Source organism: Malus domestica, chromosome 11 (assembly GCF_042453785.1).
Source record: "Malus domestica chromosome 11, GDT2T_hap1".
NCBI classification, from domain to species: Eukaryota; Viridiplantae; Streptophyta; class Magnoliopsida; order Rosales; family Rosaceae; genus Malus; species Malus domestica.
The window spans coordinates 29,845,790-29,865,545 of record NC_091671.1 but is presented as its reverse complement, the minus strand read 5'-3'; the positions used below and the strand labels follow the sequence as shown (position 1 = coordinate 29,865,545).

General features: G+C 35.9%; 2 protein-coding genes and 1 long non-coding RNA gene across 6 annotated transcripts in view; 1 reads left to right on the top strand and 2 right to left on the bottom strand.

Annotated features, from left to right (window-relative positions):
• Positions 1–16,911, bottom strand: part of LOC139189175 (uncharacterized) — a 99,088-nt gene extending 82,177 nt beyond the window's left edge. Inside the window, exon 1 of the long non-coding RNA XR_011572821.1 lies at positions 16,897–16,911. This is a non-coding gene — a long non-coding RNA (uncharacterized lncRNA). The remainder of the gene's footprint in view (positions 1–16,896) is intronic.
• Positions 5,726–9,488, top strand: LOC103448393 (probable tetraacyldisaccharide 4'-kinase, mitochondrial). 4 transcript variants are annotated; one of them, XM_008387651.4, is made up of 9 exons: positions 5,726–5,995; positions 6,421–6,544; positions 6,660–6,896; positions 7,231–7,380; positions 7,517–7,726; positions 7,950–8,009; positions 8,356–8,436; positions 8,704–8,853; positions 9,145–9,488. In XM_008387651.4, exons 1-8 carry the CDS (start codon positions 5,823–5,825, stop codon positions 8,836–8,838), a joined length of 1,170 nt encoding a protein of 389 aa, XP_008385873.2. In that variant the 5' UTR covers positions 5,726–5,822; the 3' UTR covers positions 8,839–8,853; positions 9,145–9,488. The 4 variants fall into 4 exon arrangements, with proteins under 4 accessions (XP_008385873.2, XP_028944737.1, XP_028944738.1 ...); XM_070808604.1 differs by having other exon boundaries at positions 5,796–5,995; positions 6,435–6,544; XM_029088904.2 differs by having other exon boundaries at positions 5,738–5,995; positions 8,704–9,488.
• On the bottom strand, positions 8,808–12,311 carry LOC103413226 (lactoylglutathione lyase GLX1-like). Its single transcript, XM_029088906.2, has 9 exons — positions 12,180–12,311; positions 11,714–11,835; positions 11,476–11,603; positions 11,256–11,320; positions 10,923–11,138; positions 10,774–10,821; positions 10,336–10,446; positions 9,400–9,552; positions 8,808–9,168 (listed from the first exon to the last, which is right to left on the bottom strand). The coding sequence occupies exons 1-9, from the start codon at positions 12,249–12,251 to the stop codon at positions 9,103–9,105; spliced, it is 981 nt and encodes a 326-aa protein (XP_028944739.1). The 5' UTR covers positions 12,252–12,311; the 3' UTR covers positions 8,808–9,102.
• Positions 16,912–19,756: the final 2,845 nt, after the last annotated feature.

Below are 19,756 nucleotides of genomic sequence, written 5' to 3'. Positions count from 1 at the left end.
CAGATAGGACTAATAATACAAAACTGGTTGTTTGGTGCCCTTATCGGATAAATAATCACCCGCTTAATTGTGTGGTCAACCTTTTTAAACACGGTTGACATCCGCTAGTTAATACACTTCTTAAGCTCGATTTTAATTAGTCGGGTGTAGAAATGCTCTGAGGCTCTTTCTTCTTCGCGCATATGCTCTTTTGGCGAACTTCTTCTTTTTCTCCGTCCCAAAGATCTTTTTCTCTTCTCTTTCGTGCTCCCTCCCTCTCTCCCCGTTTCCCTTTCCAGTCTTCAATATATATTCAGTGGCATCTCTCGTCCACACTTCCACAGTTTCAATCTTGGTACACCGATGACCTGTAGGAAAAAATAAAATAGAAAAACTCAGATCTATTCTTCTACGATGTTGCTGCAACAAATTAAGGTCCAATGTCACAACTGAAATTCATCAAAAGCTTCATTAACATAAAGAATTTCATGGGTTTTGCATCTTTGTATATTGAGGAGCCTAAACCCCTGCTCGCACCCACACCCCAGATCGCACCGGCAAAATATAACATTATAATAAACACATTTCATACAATTACAACGAAAATGAGCAATAAATTAGGAAAACAAAGGTAAATCTCAAATAAATCCATGGCGATAATCTCCAGGCACTGATGCAGCGCTAACCCTCTCTTTTATTTTTTTTTTATTTTACTTTTTTTTTAAATTTTTTTAAATATCAGTTTTTTAATCAAATACATCACCAAATGCTCTACTAATATAGTCAATATTATCCAATGACTATTTATTTTATCCGACTGAAATAGTCAGTACAATCCGAACTGCCAAACGAGGCCTTAGATTTATCTCTAATACAACACACAAAATGGGAAAGAAAAGACTTTGTGGTCAATTTATGGAATGTCATGTTTATAATCTGAATTGTTCATAATATAAATAAGGGTAGTGCTATCACACACTTTTTTTACCTCCTACACACCTATATTAATTTTTTTTTATTGATTTTCTTTAATTCATTCGATCCGAAAATTAAAATGTTTATGAGAGGTAAGAAATAGTTGTGTGGATAGCACCACCTCTAATAAAGATCACCTCTTAAAAAATAAAAAATAATAAAAAATGGTTTTTTAAGCTAAAATAGTTTATGAGGTTGGCATAACTCCTCATGTTAGTCCCTAAGATTTGAAATTGATAGAAATGGTCAATGTGTTTGTTCACTATCAATTATTTTGGTTATTCTATGATAAATTTCCATTAAATATGTATAAAATGACAAACCCTGAATTTTTGTTAAATCATTTTAACCCATTATTTATTAAATTGAGAGTATTTTTGTTATTTTTGTCCTTATTTAATAGGATTTTTTACAGAATGACCAAAATAATTAACAGTGGACAAACTAAGAGATCACTCTTATTTGATTCAAATCTCAGAATCAAAATAAAGAGTTATTGCCAAATTTGGGACCTTTTTATCTGAGATCATTTGGGCTCACTTTTATTCATCTGAGCCTACAAAGAATGGAACATCAGTGAATTGAACATCAACCTCCTTTTCTGACTAGGGTTTTGAGCTTCAAATAGGTAAGAATATGTTCTCCTTGTTGAGAGCTTCAGATCTACATAAGATTTGTGAAATTTGGTTGAAAAATGAAGTAGAAACTAAGGTTTTAAGAGTTTTCAGAATCTGGCGTTGCAGACGGCGGCCGGCGGCGGCTCCAGTGAAACCACCGGAGAAGACAGAGAATATTCCATCAACTTTGATAGAATATATTGATGGTGTCAGGTAACTCCGTTAGTTTTTAAACGGAACATTCCCTAACGCCGTTAAGGATTCTGTCAATGTGCTAGGCACGTGCATGCGCGTGGCCAGCGCATGAGATATCAGAATTTTTTTCTAAAAATATGGGGATGCTCATGGTGTTAAGTAGGCCATGATGGTATATTCAAACACCCCAATTGAGCAGCGTATGAGAAGTTATTACACGATTTTGGTTATGTGCTTAAAATTAACGTTAAATTAGTTGTTTCGCATATATGTGAGACGTTTCCGAAGGACGAGAGTAGCCACAACACTGCTACATACCAGTGAGTGGGCTTTTGGTTTTCTATATATACGTATATATGTTTTCCATTTTCCCAAAAATTGTTTTAAATGGATTTACGTTTTTAAATGCCATGTCAATTGTGTTACATTTTAGTATATGCATTAGTATAGATATACATGTTATTGCATGACGCTGCAGATGCCCATGTAAATTTTAGGTGAGTGCATATTGATGATAGTGATTGCAGTGTGTATGGTTATGTTTAGATGCATTTAGTGCTCATTATCCTGCACCCCGGTGTTAGTGCTTCGCCCGAGGCCAGGATCTAGCCTTCACATGATCGTTCACCTTCCGCACCACACGCTCACCTTGGAGCCAAGGCAAGTGCCAGTCTATCGTACAGACCACATTAGGTGGTTCCGACTCGTAGGTGACTTGCGATACTTCACATAGCCTTCATGTGATCGTAGCACTTGAGCGTATTTATTTACACACAACCCGTCGTACAAACCACATTAGGTGGTTCTGACTCGTGTGCATGAATTGGTAGATGAGCTATAGGCTCAGCCGTACATGATACGTTAGGTGACTTCAATTGACATATCAGTTTACATTGATTTATTTTACCTGGCTTACTCATTTCATTGCTGAGATACTTGACATGGCATATACTTGATTTTCACTACTCTCGAGCATGATTTCTACATACATATGTATTACTATTTTCTGGGAAATTATACGGGATTTACGGTGAGAGGTTATTATTTTTGGAAAGAGAAATGGTTTTAAAAAGCTTTGTTTTTGCCCACTCACACTTTTTGTTTTGCGCCCTTCCAGGTTCTAGTTAGTCGTTCGTGTTGGTGGCTTACAAGGACTCTACGACGGTTCTGACAGACTTCAATTAATGTAGGAATTTTTTTCACGTCTTGTATAATTAATACTTAGCATGCTGGACTGCATCTAGGTTACCTATGCTCTGAATATGTGTATCTACACCTTAAGTACCTCCACTCGCACTTATTTATATTTATCTAGTGTAAGTTAGCTAGTTGGTTTTTATTTACTCACATTTTCATATCACTATCACTTTGGCTCTGAGCTTATGGTTACGTCACTTTCACGTGACGGCTAGCATGCCTCGATTCCAGTCGGGGTGTGTTACATTGTCAGCTACATTAATAGATTTATTTATTTTTGCTTAGAATAAGAAAAAGACTTCAAATTGAATTACATTCCCCAATTTTATTTTTGTGGTGTTGTTTTCCAATTGTAGTCAAGATGACGAGAGATTTTTCAATGTAATCAGAACATGGGGTGGTACACCACGTCTCTATACAAGTTGTGAGATTCTTGTGTTAAAAAAATTAATAACATAAAAATAAATTTTCCCACTGCTTACATAATAACATGTGGTGTACCACTTGTGTTACGAGCAAAAGGAAAAATTTCTTGAAGACGACACCCAAGCTCAAGAAATTGGATGGAGAGTTACATTGATTATTGTAGGTATGCAACAAATGTGAGGAAATTTTAATTTGGTAATTGAAAACAAATTTTTAATAAGGGTTTTATCATAAGTGGTCCCTGAAATTAACCCTCATCATCAAGATGGTCTCTTAAATTGAAAATCAATCAATGTAGTCCCTGAAAATATGTGTCGTAAATAAATGTGGTCATTCTGTTATAATTATGTTAAAAATTTTGTTAAGTGCTGATGTGGCACATAAATGGGCCCTATAAGTTTTTTTTTTCTCTCTCAAATGGTCCTTGAAATTGACCCACAACATCAAAATGGTCCCTGAAATTGACCCACGACATCAAAATGATCATTGAAATTGAAGATTGATTAATGTAGTCCTGCAAGTAAGTGTCTCAAATCAATGTAGCCATTCTGTCACAATTCTATAAAAAATTCTGTTATGTGCTGATGTGACACATAAATGGGTTACACAAGTCTAATTAAATTACAAAAAAATATTACAAATTGGCTTTATAATTTAATAGTTAATAAAAAAATGTCAACCCAAAAACCCAATCCTGTAATCACCTCCGATCTTAGTCCACATTTCTCTACCTCCTTCGCTCTCTATTCCCTAAAAAAAAAAAAAAATAATCAATACACCCATCTTTACACACTTTGACACCCTTCATTGAATTGAACTTGAATCGAGATTACCTTTGGTGATGGCTTGGCCCATTAACAACAACTTCTGAGACATTACCATTAACATTTAGGCGATCAACATCCTCACAATCTTAATCTTAGAGAGATTGTTCGACGCTTCTCTGGTGGTCTGGTGATGCAAAAAACATCGAGGTATGCCTTGAGATAATGAAGTTATAACCGAGGTGCGTCTATTGTTGGTTGAAAAATATTTTCACACCCCCTTTTAGGCATTGGTTAAGCCTTGTGCTTTTGAGAATTTATAGAAATGATCTCTCTTCGGAGTAGGCCCTACTATAAGGAAAAAATTTCATAAAGGTATTTAGACAACTTTTTAAATTAATTATTAAACCCATATCAGCACATAACAATTTTTTAGGGAATAGTGGCGGAATGATCATATGGATTTGTGGCACTTATTTTCAAGAACCACATTGATTGATTTTCAATTTCAGGGGACTATCTTGATGGTGTGGGTCAATTTCAGGGACCATTTGTGATAAAGATCGGTAAATCTTGTGGGGCCCATTTATGTGCCACATCAACACTTAACGAAATTTTTAATAGAATTGTGATAGAAGGAACACATTGATTTGCGACGCCTATTTTCAGGATCTACATTGATTGATTTTTAATTTTAGGGACTATCTTGATGGTGATGATCAATTTTAGGGACCATTTGTGATAAAAACCCTTTTAAATATAATTACTGAGAACATAATCTTTTCAACGTTTTGGTCTAAATGATCATTTATGGGATCATTGTTTTCTGTGCAATGGGTGCTTTTATAGGACTAAAAGGTTTAAGTTTCAAGCCTTATGAAACTGAATTAAGAATTAAACACTATTTATAAGACTAGACCAATAAGTAGACACTATTTATATGACTGAATCAATAAGTAGATGTTATTTATGAAACGAAAATAAGAATTAGACACTATTTCCAAAACTAAATCAATACGCGGAAATTATTTATGAAACTAGACTATACACTATTTATGAAACTGAACTAAGAACTAGACAATATTTGTGAAACATGACTAAGAATAAGACAATATTTATGAAAGAGGACCAATAACTATGCACTATTTATGAAACCGGACCAAGAAAGAAACACTGTTTATGAAACTGTATCAATTACTATACATTATTTATAAAACTAAACCCAATAACTAGGTACTATTTATGAAACATGGCTAAGAACTAGATACTATTTATGAAAGTGGATTAAGAACTAGACACTATTTATGAATTTGAACCAATAAATAGTGTAGTATTGTTCAGTTTCATAAATAGTGTCAGTTTCATAAATAATGTTTAGTTTCACAAACAATATATGTGAAGGACACATAAGTCCCTCGCATCAGTTTTTTATTTATTATTAAAATTATGTCATTTTCATTAAAATTTAAATTATTTTGTCATTTTTATTAAATTTAAGAATTTTTCATTAATATTTAATTTTTTTATTAAATAAAATTATAATATAATTATTAATTAAAATAATCTTAATCCAAACCTTTTCATGAAAATTCGCTTAAAAAAAAAAAACTCCTCCATCTTTCCCTCTCTTTCATGGGCAATGCTTCGGTGCTTGGCTTAGTCGTCTTCAATGGAGAAACTGAGGAAAGCGGTGAGCGAGATCGCCTACACTCAGGACCACACTAAGCTCACTCATCTTCACCGCTCTCTTATCCCTGTCCTCTCCTTCGCCTCCTCTCTCTACAGGCTCGCCCTCTCTCTCCGCCGCTCCTTCTACCACTATGGCCTCTTCACAAAGCACCGGTACTCTTCCAATCCCCGGTTCATTATTTATCTCTTGTCTGGATGCTCGGAAAATTGAAATACAATATCAATTTGTATCACATTCAAAAGTGCGTGCTCCAATTGTGCTACATTTTCTCACAGTTTCTCAGCAACCAAACGGTCCATAAAGTGTTTGTCCGTCGGTGTTGTTTAGAAGCTCTAATAATTAGATTATCTGGTTGAAACCCTAATGATTCGTTTCACTTAGGGAAGCTATTGCAACCAAATTCAAGCTTGAATTTCTGTTTATTTCCAACTTTTATTTGGCGCTTTTTGCGAATTTCTCCGAAATCAAACACTGTAGAATTTAGATGGAATCAATGCAGGGCCCTTTTTTGACATAATTATATATTTAGTTAATTGCTGATTTTAGCTATAATTAAAAGGGAGTTACTGATTTGAAGGTTACCGGTGCCAGTGATCAGTGTTGGGAATTTGACATGGGGAGGCAACGGGAAAACTCCGATGGTCGAGTTCATTGCGCGGTTTTTAGCTGATTCGGGAATTTCTCCTCTCATTCTTACCAGGGTACTTTATTTTGGTTTTTTGTGTCTGAATTTTTAGGTGTTATTTAAAGTGTCAATGAATTTTCAAGTGATATTTCTGTAGTCTGACCCGAGATTTTGTGAAACGCCTCTGGTAGGGTTATGCTGGTGGGGATGAAACCAAAATGCTTCGTAGGCATTTGCTTGGAAGGCCTGTGAAGATAGGTGTGGGTGCAAATCGGGCAGCTATTGCTGCTCATTTCTTTGAAAAATATGGTTATGTTGATCCTTACTCTACAAGTAATTACGCTGATGGATTTAACCTAGGGCAGAAAGTGGGGAATCATCCTAGTTCAGAAACAATTGGTGCTGTAGTTCTCGATGACGGAATGCAGGTATAGTTATATATTTTATCTCTATCCTTAATATGGGATGTGCCGGATGGCAAAGGAAAGGGTGCTTTTTATGGTTGTTCAAAGAGAAGTTTGAGAGGCATGCCAAATTGGCCTAAATCAAACTTTAACCGTTTAACATATTTATATTTTGACATGTAGAGCTTCCTGTGCTCTGCTACTATTTTTATTTTTGTAAATATGTGGTCTGGATGCTAACTCCATGAATCTGTAATCCCACTCCTAGTTGCTGCTTTTTGTTACTTTTGGTTATAGTTGTCTTATGCTCATTGAGGTGCTATGCTCTTGCTTTATGCTATAAAAATTTGCAAGACAGCACTGGAGCCTGCAGCGTAATCTGGAGATTCTAATGATTAATGGACTAACACTATGGGGCAACTGTCACTTAATACCACGTGGGCCATTAAGGGAACCCTTGAATGCACTTAGACGGGCAGATGCTGTTGTGCTCCATCATGCAGATTTGGTATATAAACTGACCTTTTATTTCTAGTTTTAAAAGGTGACTTAAAGATTATATTAATCGGGCGCCCTCATTAACTTTGTATATGTTAGCCAGGGAAAGTCATTAATTGACAATTTTATGTTTGTGAATCTCACAGGTTTCAGAACAAAGGCTCACAGATATAGACTCCATGCTAAGAGAAGTTAATAAATCTGTTCCAATTTTCTTCACTAAAATGGATCCCTGCTTTTTCTTCAACGTGGGAAATGTCAACTCCAGAAAACCAATTACAGCTTTGTCTAACAGCATTTTATTATGTGTTTCTGCCATTGGTTCTGCAGATGCATTTGTGAAGGGAATGGAGAAGGTATTATACTCTTGCCCACCTCTCCTATACATAAACATAGTTTTGTGTGTTTTTGCTGCTGATCAATTTTCCAATTTCCTTCTTGGAGGAGATTCCAAGAAGTTTCATAAAGGTCTTTTTTTTTTGTCTTGCGGCAAACTCTGTGGTTACAATTTATTTCGTTGCCGTTTGGTTTGTTTCTATTATCTGTGATTGTATCTCTAATGTGGATAACTTGCTGCAGATAGGGGCATTCTATGTTGATCGACTTGAATTCAGCGACCATCACATATTTCAGCCCAAGGTACATTCAATCTTCTGCTTCTTCTTTGACATGAGATTATGTCCCGACATCCCGTGCAGTTTTTGTTAAACCAAATGATGGAGAGACACCTTTATACTTTGAATGCTTGCTGCATAAGTAAAATGTAAATATGTTGTAGCTGCCTTTGTCCCTCCAAAAAATGAAAAATATGTTACTCTTTTTCATTGCCGTCCAGTCTTGTCAATATAATCTAATTTCAGTCTTCTGATCAGACACAAGTAGATGGTGTGTAATGCTGCTTTAAAACAGAATTTAGCCCGCAGGGTTGGTTAAATGTTGATTTGGACGCTAATGTGATGACTTCGTCTTTCTGTTCTGAATCTAGGATATTGAGATGATGAGGAAGAAACTAAGAGAGCTGGAGGATGCATTTGGTTCCAAGCCAGTCGTTATAGTCACAGAAAAGGTAAAATAAACATTATGGCAGGTGGCATATGCACAGCACTCTCTTTCTTATCTTTTTAAAAATTTCTTAAAGTATTTTTCTTGCTTAGTCGTTTCCTTTATCATACGATAATGTTAACTTATGTGTATTGGTGAGAATTGTGGGAGGCATGTCTTCCCTTTCAATTGATGTAGGGCGGCGAGTTGTTGAAAAATGGATTGTTTAATCAAGACTGCTGACTACATCATTTCATTTTTCTTCTTTCTGAATTTAATTTCATGCTATCAGGATTATGATCGAGACCCGGGGATTTTTGAGCACCTGGATCCTTATGAAATCTTGGCACTCTGTTCTGAATTGAAGATCATACCTCGCGGTGAACGCACTGAAGATAGCTTCAAAAAGCTGTTGAAGGAGATTTGAAAGAAAACTTACAAGGTAAAAACAGAATACAGGTTTGCTATTTTTTTATTTTTTTGGACAAATAAAGTTTGCTTAGTTACAGTAAGGCAAAATGAATCGTTAACCTAGAAACAGAAAAGAACGGAAAAAAGAAAACCTAACAAGGATGCAGAGAAACAATTGGAGAAAGGGACATACGTAGAACGAATACATATTCGAATCAGGGCTTCTTTATTCAACTAGAAATACATGAGCAGACTACAAATACATGGGCAGTACCAAACGCTATGGATTTTGCTGTACCGCTCTTTCTTCAATTCTTTTCAGGTAGTCTTCATTGTCTACCAACACCTAGAGGGTTAACAAGAAATGTTTCTGTAAGCTTGCGCCCATAAAAGAATAATATCTTTGAGTTATGCAATGAAAGGAGGTTCATGTTGCCTTTGCCGGTTAACTCAAGCGGTGTGAAAGAGAGTGATGCAATGAGTTAGGACTAAGATATGTTCAGATTTCGAATCTTTCCAACATAAAAGCATGAAAGAATCAAAGATATAGTTTTCATGTGGTTTTCTAGTTCCTTACCGTTTCAAAGCCATCTGTATCAAGGAATGCTGTGATCTTGGTGTGAATTTTTGGGAGTGGACCCGGTGGTCTTATTACTTTCCCTCCAACTTCCTTGGTAACAAGTTTTGCAGCTGCTGCGCTCTTGTACACGTCATCAGTGCCAATAGCAACCTTGGAATACAATGTTGGACAAAAATAAAATTAGAACATAGAAATCCATGACCAAGGATTAATTTTTAATTGCAGTCACTCAACAAAACCCTAGACACGAAGGGGTCAAGCAGAGAGGGAGGTGGGACTAGGTGATGAGGATTCTCTTCGGATTCTCAAATCGTGTTAGTTCATTGTACATCATGCGATTAGTTTTTGTCAAGTACTATTTATATTTAATTTTAAATAAAAGTATTTAAAATGATTTCTGACACGATTTGAGGATTTCTGTGATCCTTACAAAGAGGATCTGGAGAGGATCCTCAGGACTAGGGGGTTTTGTGGGTTCGATTATTTTTTTGGGGGGGGGGGGGGGTGGTGGTGACGACTAGGGGGTTTTGTGGGTTCGATAATAATTTTTTTTTGGGGGGGGGGGGGGGTTGGTGAGGTAAATGTGTTTTTTGTGTTTGGGCTGTAGAGTTAACGTGATTGGGTGGGGGGGGGGGGGTTGGTGAGGTAAATGTGTTTTTTGTGTTTGGGCTGTAGAGTTAACGTGATTGGGTTTTTAGACGCTAGAATTTATCCTTAATCAATAATTAGGAGGCGAGGCAAGTGTGTATTTTTGGTTTGTAAAGTAGAGAATGAGTCAAGAAAGTCAATAGACATCTTGATGAAACAAGGTCAACAGACTTTGGATTCTAATTTTTGGCCAAATCAAAGACAACGACTCAACGCGCTTTGCAATTTCTTTCATTTGTGTGTTTGACTGAATGAAATGTATAAATATGCATGGGTGTAACTCACCTGTGCGTAACCATTTCCTCTCCTGTATGCCGTCACATTATAATTGTATTTCAACTCGATCACAACTGTTTGAGTGAGATTGGATCCATACCCCACCATACCTACGGTATACTGCAACACAAAATAATAATTAATATAACATTTGTTGTGCATATATTACAAAGTAAAATGGAATTCTGTTACCAGCATTACAATTTAGTGGTTTTTCTCTCAACTTGTAAGTGAGACATGTTTTGACTTTCCGTGATGAGTTTGGTACAAATTTATGATTGTTCGAATGAGTGACAGTCCTCTTCTCACTCGATATCAATTTATAGTTGGCTCATTATCTGGTTTAGTCTAAACTCTCACCACCAATGTCGTCATATAAAGGAAAGTATAAAACTGACCTAGAAGGTAAAAGAAAAAAAAAAAATACACACACACACATATATATACCTGCTCTTGAGGGACGTCAAACTTTAGTAGTAGGTTCATGCCCAAGGACTGCACATGGCGTTTCAGCCAAAAATGCAATTGTGTAAGCATTCTGATAATCATAGCTAAGATGGAATAAAGGGGTTTATGAGAGAGTACGCAAAATCAACCTTGTTGTAGAACTCAATAGACCGATTTAAATCAATAACATTAAGACATATATGAGAAAGTGGTTCTGGAGTTGGCGGCCTCTGGAGGAGCTCAAAACTGTAGCCGTCGGGATCGTTCATGAAGGCGTAAACGGTATCCCCTCCTTCTACGAGGGGCCCGGGTTCACGAGTGATCACACCACCACTGGCTCGAACTTTTTCAACCGTGTTATAAATCTGAAGGTTGATTGATTCACAAACACACAGAAACGAAAATGTTAACCAAACGGTCACTACTCCTCAAAGTTTCAAACTTATTATTCAGCGAAAGTAAATGAACAATATGACACATACATCTTGGGTTGCAATTCCAAAGTGACTAAAGGCTGTTCCGATGTCTAGCTTGTCCGTTGTGTTGTCTGCGAATTAAGATCGTACGAGTAATAAATCAGTATTTGCTAGTACATACACGCATAAAATATTAGGGTTTCTTTAAGAGTTCAATTGCCTAATATATATGTATATATGTTTTGATCAATTTAGACAAAGTTTTGGAGTGAAGAAATTAACATACGATGGCATGTGAGCCCTATCACAAAGTGAGATTCTTCAGGTCCAAACCCAACGATCGCATATGAGTATTTTTCTTCTGGGAAATCTTTTCTACTCAATACTTTCAATCCAAAAAGTTGTGTGTAAAACCTGAGAAATAATATTTTGAGAAAAAAAATTAATTAATTATGTATTAGACAAGCTTAACCTGAAACGAATTTGCATGCATGCAAGAATACTTTGCCAAATTAAATACGTACTTAATGGTGCGATCAAGATCACTAACTCTGATATTAGCACGCAGGAAACGACGACTATCTTTCTGTACCCATTCTAACACATCGTCATGGGGTACTGCCCGAGCTGCCATACTTGATCCCATCTGATCATTAACATATATAGATGATGTTCATTAATCAAATTATGTGATATAATTAATTACAAACTCAACCATATATTATATACACACATGTACACAGCAAGACGATACCTCAAATAATTTAATTATTGAATAATGACTTATTTAGATATCAGTATTTTTATAGAATGAGGAAAACCAGAATTTTGAACAACTAATAGTATCGATATTCTTCCAAAAGTATGCCATTAACGATTCTAAATATGAATAATCTGGATAAATAAGTTGCTTCACTAGTTATAAAAACTTAAAAAATATAAAAAGATGATCCTGATGACATATTAGCTAGGTTACCACACACAGCTTACCAAAGAGAGGAACAGTAGAATAACACACACCAATTGCTCGGACTTGATCACCATCGTTGTATAAATGTACATATATTTTTTTGGACAATAAGGAAAAGGTCCGAATGAAAGTATGTGATAATTCCAAACTTCCAAAACTTGTATATATTCAGATCGATTGTCGCCTATTTATAACTCTTGGATTTTTCTGACTTTTCTTCGATTGAAAAATTATTGCATTGAATAATCCTCTCTCATGCTAAGCATTTTCATGATTTTGGTCAAATTTTGGACCTCTATATAAAGTTGAGAAGTTCTTTCGTCCATCATTTGACTTGGCTAGGTTTGCACGATCTGGATTAGTTGTGTTAAAAGAATTGAATAATCCTCTCTCACGCCAAGTATTTTCATGATTTTGGTCAAATTTTGGATATAAAGTTGAGAAGTTCTTTCCTCCATCATTTGACTTGGCTAGGTATGCACAATCTAGATTAGTTGTGTTAAAAGAATCTGAAGTTCATTTACTATGGAAAAATTAATTTTACATAAGGCGAAAAGGAGGCCATAGATTTGATCCTAGATTAGGTAAACGTTTTGAATTTTCTCGACTATAATGTACGTACTGTCATTAAAAAAAAAAAAGGGAGTATTTTGCATTTATTTTCTTACTAGACGTAAAGAATTGTTATTGGCACTAAAAAAAATTATTTTGCATTTATTTTAATTTTTTTAATTTTTTACACTAAAGAGAAGTGCATGATGAATCTTACAGTATTAATAGCTAGCAACTCTCAAAGAAAAAGACAATATTTTTCTTTGGGTTGGCCGATGTGTTCATATTTAAAAAGAGTTAGTAATTATAACACTATTGCTATAGTTATATGAGTAATGAGTATGATATGTATTGACACAATGAGTTCAACACATTGAGCTCAAAAATTAGAATCATTCTCATATAACTCAAAATTTCCAGCTTATTGTAGAATTAGATTATCCCGAGCCCGCATCCGCCACCGTTGCACGAACCATTTATGATGATCGTGTCGAGGTGGATTGTGGTTTGATTCCTATAAAATTGGAATAAAACTCAATTTTCTAGCACATTGTGGAAGGCATGAAAACTACTAAAAGATGAACCTTTATACAAGAAAGTTGTTATTGCTGCTCCAAAAAGGTCATCATACACTCATTTTTTTTTTATAAAAACACAAAAGGATAAATATACATAGAAGAGTGCAAGATGATCTTGTTAATGTATAATATATATAATAAAACACACAATTGTACTAAACTAGATTCACAGAAGATACATTTGAGCTAATTTTATTAAAATTCTTGTGCGTATCGAGATGCTCCTTGATTTTGTCGTAGAAAGGGGTTCGTCGTAGCTTTTTTTTGATAAGTTGCATGGCTTTAGGACACTTTCTTTCGAAGAAAATGACATGGATAACTAACGAACCACTACAATAGAAAATAACGGATCTAGTCACTTTAATAGCTTTAAGCTACGTGTCTTCTAGACACAGTCGTGGTTAGTGTGTGCATGTGGTGCCAATGGTAGTTTATAGATATGGAGAATATCTATATATTCCATTGAAAACCAGAGGTTGTCGTGGGTTTGGTAGACTCACCAGGATGATGCCTTAGTAACCAACTAGTAATATTCTAGGATCTCGCATGATGAAGTACTCCGTGGATGAGTTTGTAATGTCATTTTTCTTGTACCATCGGATGACATGTTGTTATCTACAACAACGTGGGGCGTGGTGCAAACCCCCAACATGTAAGACGAGATGAGTTTGGTAACTCTCTTACAGTGAGAACTTCATAAAGCAAAGAACGAAGTTTTCATTTTTGCATGTCTACAAAACTTTGCAAATAATCATTGTATCATGACAAGGTTATTTGATGATGTACTCTAACTTAAGCCATTACAATGGCAAAAGATTTTAGAAGATCTTAGTAGCATCAAGGGGATTCTTTCTAAGGTCCAATTGCTATTATTCGAAGGTTATACTAAGGAATACTGTGGTGCAACTCACCTATTCGCTCGAAGAGTACTAAGCTTACGATCTCGTATGATAATTGGATCAATAGTAGGCAGATGTTCCCAAAACGAACCCAGTGTTTGCACTGGTTGGAGCTTTTGGTTTTCTACATAATGTATTTGTTGTGCTCAATTATTGCAAGTTGCTAGCGATATCCATGGCTACTCAAATTTCTTTCTTGCCGACTTCTAAGTTCCCTTTTGCCAAAGAGAGATCGAAAGAAGCTTTTATTTATAGGCTTTGGAGGCCCTTAACCCTTTTTTTATTAGGCTGTCTTGGTTCCCTAACATGGATCATTTCAAACCCAACTTTTCATGAATATTAAACCCAACCACTAGATTTTAGTACGCTCAATAATTTTCCTTTAAGTACAAAAGGCCCCCACAAGAGCGAATAATGAATAGTCATTTATTTTTTGTGGGTATTGCCACACAGCCCTGATCATCCCCTCACAAGGATCGATGGACATCTTCTTGATTCATCTTAGGTTCTTCAAGCACGCTTAGACAAAACTCTTTTATTGGTAAGCACGCTTAAACAAAACTCTTCTATTGGTTTATAACCGGTACTTATATGCATAACACTTACATAAACCCTTACTTATATAGAGTACCTACATACTTGCCTTAATGTCTACCACACCAGTGACTCAAGACTAGTTATTTCTTCTAAAAGACATAGCATGTGACCTTTGTGGATTGTCAATGCCTAATTGGAAATCCTACGATCATGAACTTTTAGGAAATGAGTATGAGAGAGAAAGCTCTCATGAATCTAACTTTTTTAGAATACACTCTCTATTACATATTCATTGGACTTATTGCTTAAGCACATAACTTTTTAACATGACAACTATAAAATAAAAAATAAAAAATTATCTTTTGTTCTTTAATTATTATTAACGTTTGAAATGCCCATAAAATTCATCTTATGATTGCTTTTTAGGGCAGATTTTTAACAACCCTCACTTGGTTATTTTGAAAATTTGATTTTGAACTTACAACTTTGAAATTTTTATTGAGTGGTATTGATAGAGATTTATATGGCCCAAGCATTTGATGAATGCACCATACTCCAAATGTCTATACCTAAATCTTTTTATTTTATTTTTTATTTTTTTATTTTTACAAGAAATGATAGAGTGGTGTTTTATTGAACTTCACAAATAATTACAGAGGTTGTCAATCGGGTACATAAGCTCCAGTGACCAAGAAATTGATATGGAGTAATTTTGCACAGTGAAACAAACAATAGTAAATCCCTGTATGGCTACCACAAACATTGTCATGCCCCTACAAAACGCATCAATACAAATCCATTACAAAAACACGATAGACGCAATAAACTTATACTGGCGACCGCATAGGTCATCGCAGAAATGCGAGGCCACATAAAATCATCCCAATATCCCAATAGAGCGAAACCACAAAAATCATCGTTGAAAGACGAGACCACGAACTCAACGCATAAAGTGAAGACAACATCCAAACACCGCAAACACGCGACTACAATATTCATAGGGCAAGCAACAAAATCAAACACTACTTCGAGAATGGACCACCGTCAGCTCATCTCAGTGAGCAGGACATGAACCAAGACCACACCTAAGATAGGGCCATCGTCAGATTTGAACGCCAAAGTAGCAAGTCTACCGGATCTGAACGTGCAAGGATGCGTAGCAACCAAATCGGTTGAGGGGAGTGTCACCGCCATGGAAACAAGCTAATGGAAGTGGAGCCAACCACCAACAACCATGAAACCTTCCCAAACCACAAATCTAGCCAAAATCGAGGAACCTTGAAACGGGGATGACTCAAATCTGTAAAACTTGTTTGAATGACAATGAGATTACAACTGGACTACTTGGGTGGCGTTTAACTAGTCATACTAGTTATGCGAAACACAAGGAGTCTAAGAGTTTTGGTATGACAAGAATCGTGGAGTTTTATATGTTGCAGCTGTTCAATTTTGATCCTTATCAAATATATACTAGTATATAGAGTCATGATAGGACTAAAACTTATTAAGAGATAGAGATTATCACTTTTTCTGATAATAGGCTGGACCGAGTGAATCTCTAGTAACATGGATGGATATATATAGTTGAAGTCCCTGCCTCCTCACAAACGCTCTGAATATTATCTAAAACCCTATTCACTTAGAGAAGAGCATTTCGAGTGTTGGAGGTAGAAGACTCCTTCTTCTGTTGTTTCTTCAATGGCGATGCCTCCAGGTAAGTGTCTTACAGATTATAAACTGATGTTTCTCTAGTTACGGTGAATCTGATATTAGTTGGTAATCCTAGTGTTGTGTTGGTTTGTTGTGCAGCAGTAATTTATTTTATTCATATACTGCTTACATGTGGTATCAGAGCCAACCCAACATGGCTAGGGTTCCTTATTTAATATATGGTTAACTCTCGATATGAATGATCTATATGTTTTGATCCTCTGTCATTAAATGCTTCCGCTGCATACTAACAAAGAAATTTGCATGATCACTATATATATGTATGATCAAATATTGCCGTGTATACCTCTAGTTGTGTTCGCTATTTTGTCCAGAGAAGATCATTTGAAGAACAATTGCAATACTGGAACAATCAACCCAGAAGAACTTTTGGATTCATGTTTTATTTGTCAAAACCAAACTGATAAATAAGATTGAATCGTAAACAAGGATCTCAACACCTAATCTGCTTAAAAGTGTTTAGGATGTTGATTTTGGCTTGTTGTCTAAAGGATTAGACATGTGATTTATTTGTATCAAGTGAATAATAATATGCTCAAAAGTGTTTATTTATTCAAGTTAAATAAATAATTCAATGTATAGTGAAATATTGAATTGACAAGATTGCATTCTTCATCTGCTCAAAAGTGTTGGAGTCATGTAAACTGCCCTTGTGTTCAATATTTTGGCTATGCAAATCTAGTATAAATAGTTTCTGTCTAAAGATGATACTATGTTTATACGATTATATGTTGGGAAAAGATTAGGCGTAATCTTTTCTTCTGTTTGTTGATAGATAATGACTAACAACCTATAAAATAAATATTTGGTTTTGCAGCTCCTCATATGACATCCCTCAATTTCAACAATATTGAGACTCTGACCGGTTCTAACTACAAGAAGTGGAAGGAGGATGTTGAAATGGTTCTTGGCCTTATGGATCTCGATTTAGCATTAAGGGAGGATAAACCTGCATCAATTACTGCAGATAGCACTGCAGATCATAAGGCAAAGTTTGAAAAATGGGAGAGAACAAACCGAATGTCCCTGATGATTATGAGGAAAGCTATGGCTCCATCAGTTAAAGGGGGTGTTCCAAAACTAGACAATGCAAAAAAACTTCTTGGCTGCAGTTGGGGACAAATTTAAAGAATCTGACAAGGCTGAAACTGCGACTTTTCTCACTCAAATTACCACTATGAAATTTGATGGTGAGGGAAGTGTCAGAGAACACATTCTCAAGATGGTTGATCTTGCACATAAGTTGAAGGATCTCGAAGTACCCATGACTGACCAGTTCTTAGTTCATATGGCCTTGAACTCATTGCCTCCAAAATATGGACAGCTCAAGGTTTCTTATAACACTCAAAAAGACAAATGGGGCATCGATGAACTGATCACTATGTGTGCACAAGAAGAAGATCGGCTCAAGAGTGACAAATCAGTAGATGTGAATTTTGTGCAAGGAGAAAAACGCAAAAGGGACTTCACTCAAAGTTCAACAGTGGCTGCTGGTAAGAAGAAGAAGAAAGAAATTTCTTCTTCATTTAAAAATACTAACATCATCTCTAAAGGATCTCATAAAATAAAGCCTGTTAACATTGAACCTGAGAAAGAAAATGAGTGTTATTTTTGCAAAGAAACAGGTCACTTAAGAAAGAACTGCAATGGCTTCAAGAATTGGCTTGTTAAGAAAGGTAATGAAATAATTCCAGTACCAAAATTGTTTGTAGAAACATAATCAGCCAATTTAAACAAATCAATAACGATAACAAATTTGCAAGATAACTAACAACCTTCAAGCAGTAAACAAAATTGAAACAAATCCAACACAGTTTATGGAGTGCTTACTCCCACTCATTAACTGAATCAAAGACCTCTTTTACTCCCATGTTGAAAACATGTTTCTTGAAAACTCCCACTGGTAAAGCCTTTGTCATTGGATCAGCAACCATTAAACTTGTGTTGATGTACTCAATTTCGACAGTTCCTTTCTTCACTTCATCTCGTACTTTTAAGTACTTGATGTCCATCAATCTGCTGGCATAAGATCTCTTGTTATTCTTCGAAAAGAAAACTGCAGCTTTGTTGTCACAATACAACTTGAAAGGCCTTTCAACACTGTCAACGATTTCCAATCCTTTCATCATGTTTTTAAGCCAAATGGCTTGTTGAGTTGCTGTATAACACTCTACAAACTCAGCTTCCATAGTTGAAGATGCAATACCTTTCTGTTTTGCACTTTTCCAAGATACTGCACCATTAGCCAACAGAAAAATATATGCATTAGTTGACTTTCTGTCGTCCACACACCCTGCCAAGTCCGAATCCGTGAACCCCACCAATTCCAGCTTGTCCACATGACTGTAAGTTAACATGAAATCTCTTGTTCTTTTGAGATACCTCAGTACCTTTTTCGCTGCAACCCAATGACATGCACCAGGATTTGATTGAAACCTACCAAGTACACTCAGTGCAAAAGCCAAATCCGGTCTTGTGCATACCTGAGCATACATAAGACTCCCTACAAGAGATGCATAAGGCTTGTCTTTCATTCCCTCTTTTTCTAATTCATTTTTGGGACATTGATCACTGCTCAGTTTGTCTCCTTTGCCGATAGGTAATTCTCCATTCGAACATTTGTCCATATTGAATCTTTTAGCAACTCTATCGATGTACTGCCTTTGAGAAAGACCAAGAGACTTCATACCACGATCTCTTACAATTTCTATGCCCAAAATAAATCGAGCTTCCCCCAATTCCTTCATGTCAAAGTTTAGAGTGAGCATACTCTTAGTTGATTGTAGTAGAGACATATCGGAGCTAGCTAATAATATATCGTCCACATAGAATACTACGAATATGACCTTCGCACCAAGGACTTTCAGATAAATACACTCATCCAGTTTGTGCTCTTGGAAACCAGAAGCTACCATCACCTGAACAAATTTCTTATTCCATTGCCTCGAGGCTTGTTTTAGGCCGTATATTAACTTATTCAGTTTACAAACCATCGTTTCCTTCCCCCTTTTAACAAATCCGGGTGCTTGTTGCATGTAAATATCTTCTTCAAGATCTCCATTTAGAAATGCCGTCTTGACGTCCATTTGATGAAGTTCTAAATTAAAATGTGCTGTGAGAGTGAGGATTATTCTCATGGAATCTTTTGTTGAGACTGGAGAAAATGTCTCATTATAGTCAATGCCTTCCCTTTGTGTAAAGCCCTTCGCCACTAACCTTGCTTTGTGTTTGTCAATGTTGCCTTGTGAGTCTCGTTTTGTCTTGAACACCCATTTACAACCAATAATTTTTGTTGTCCCA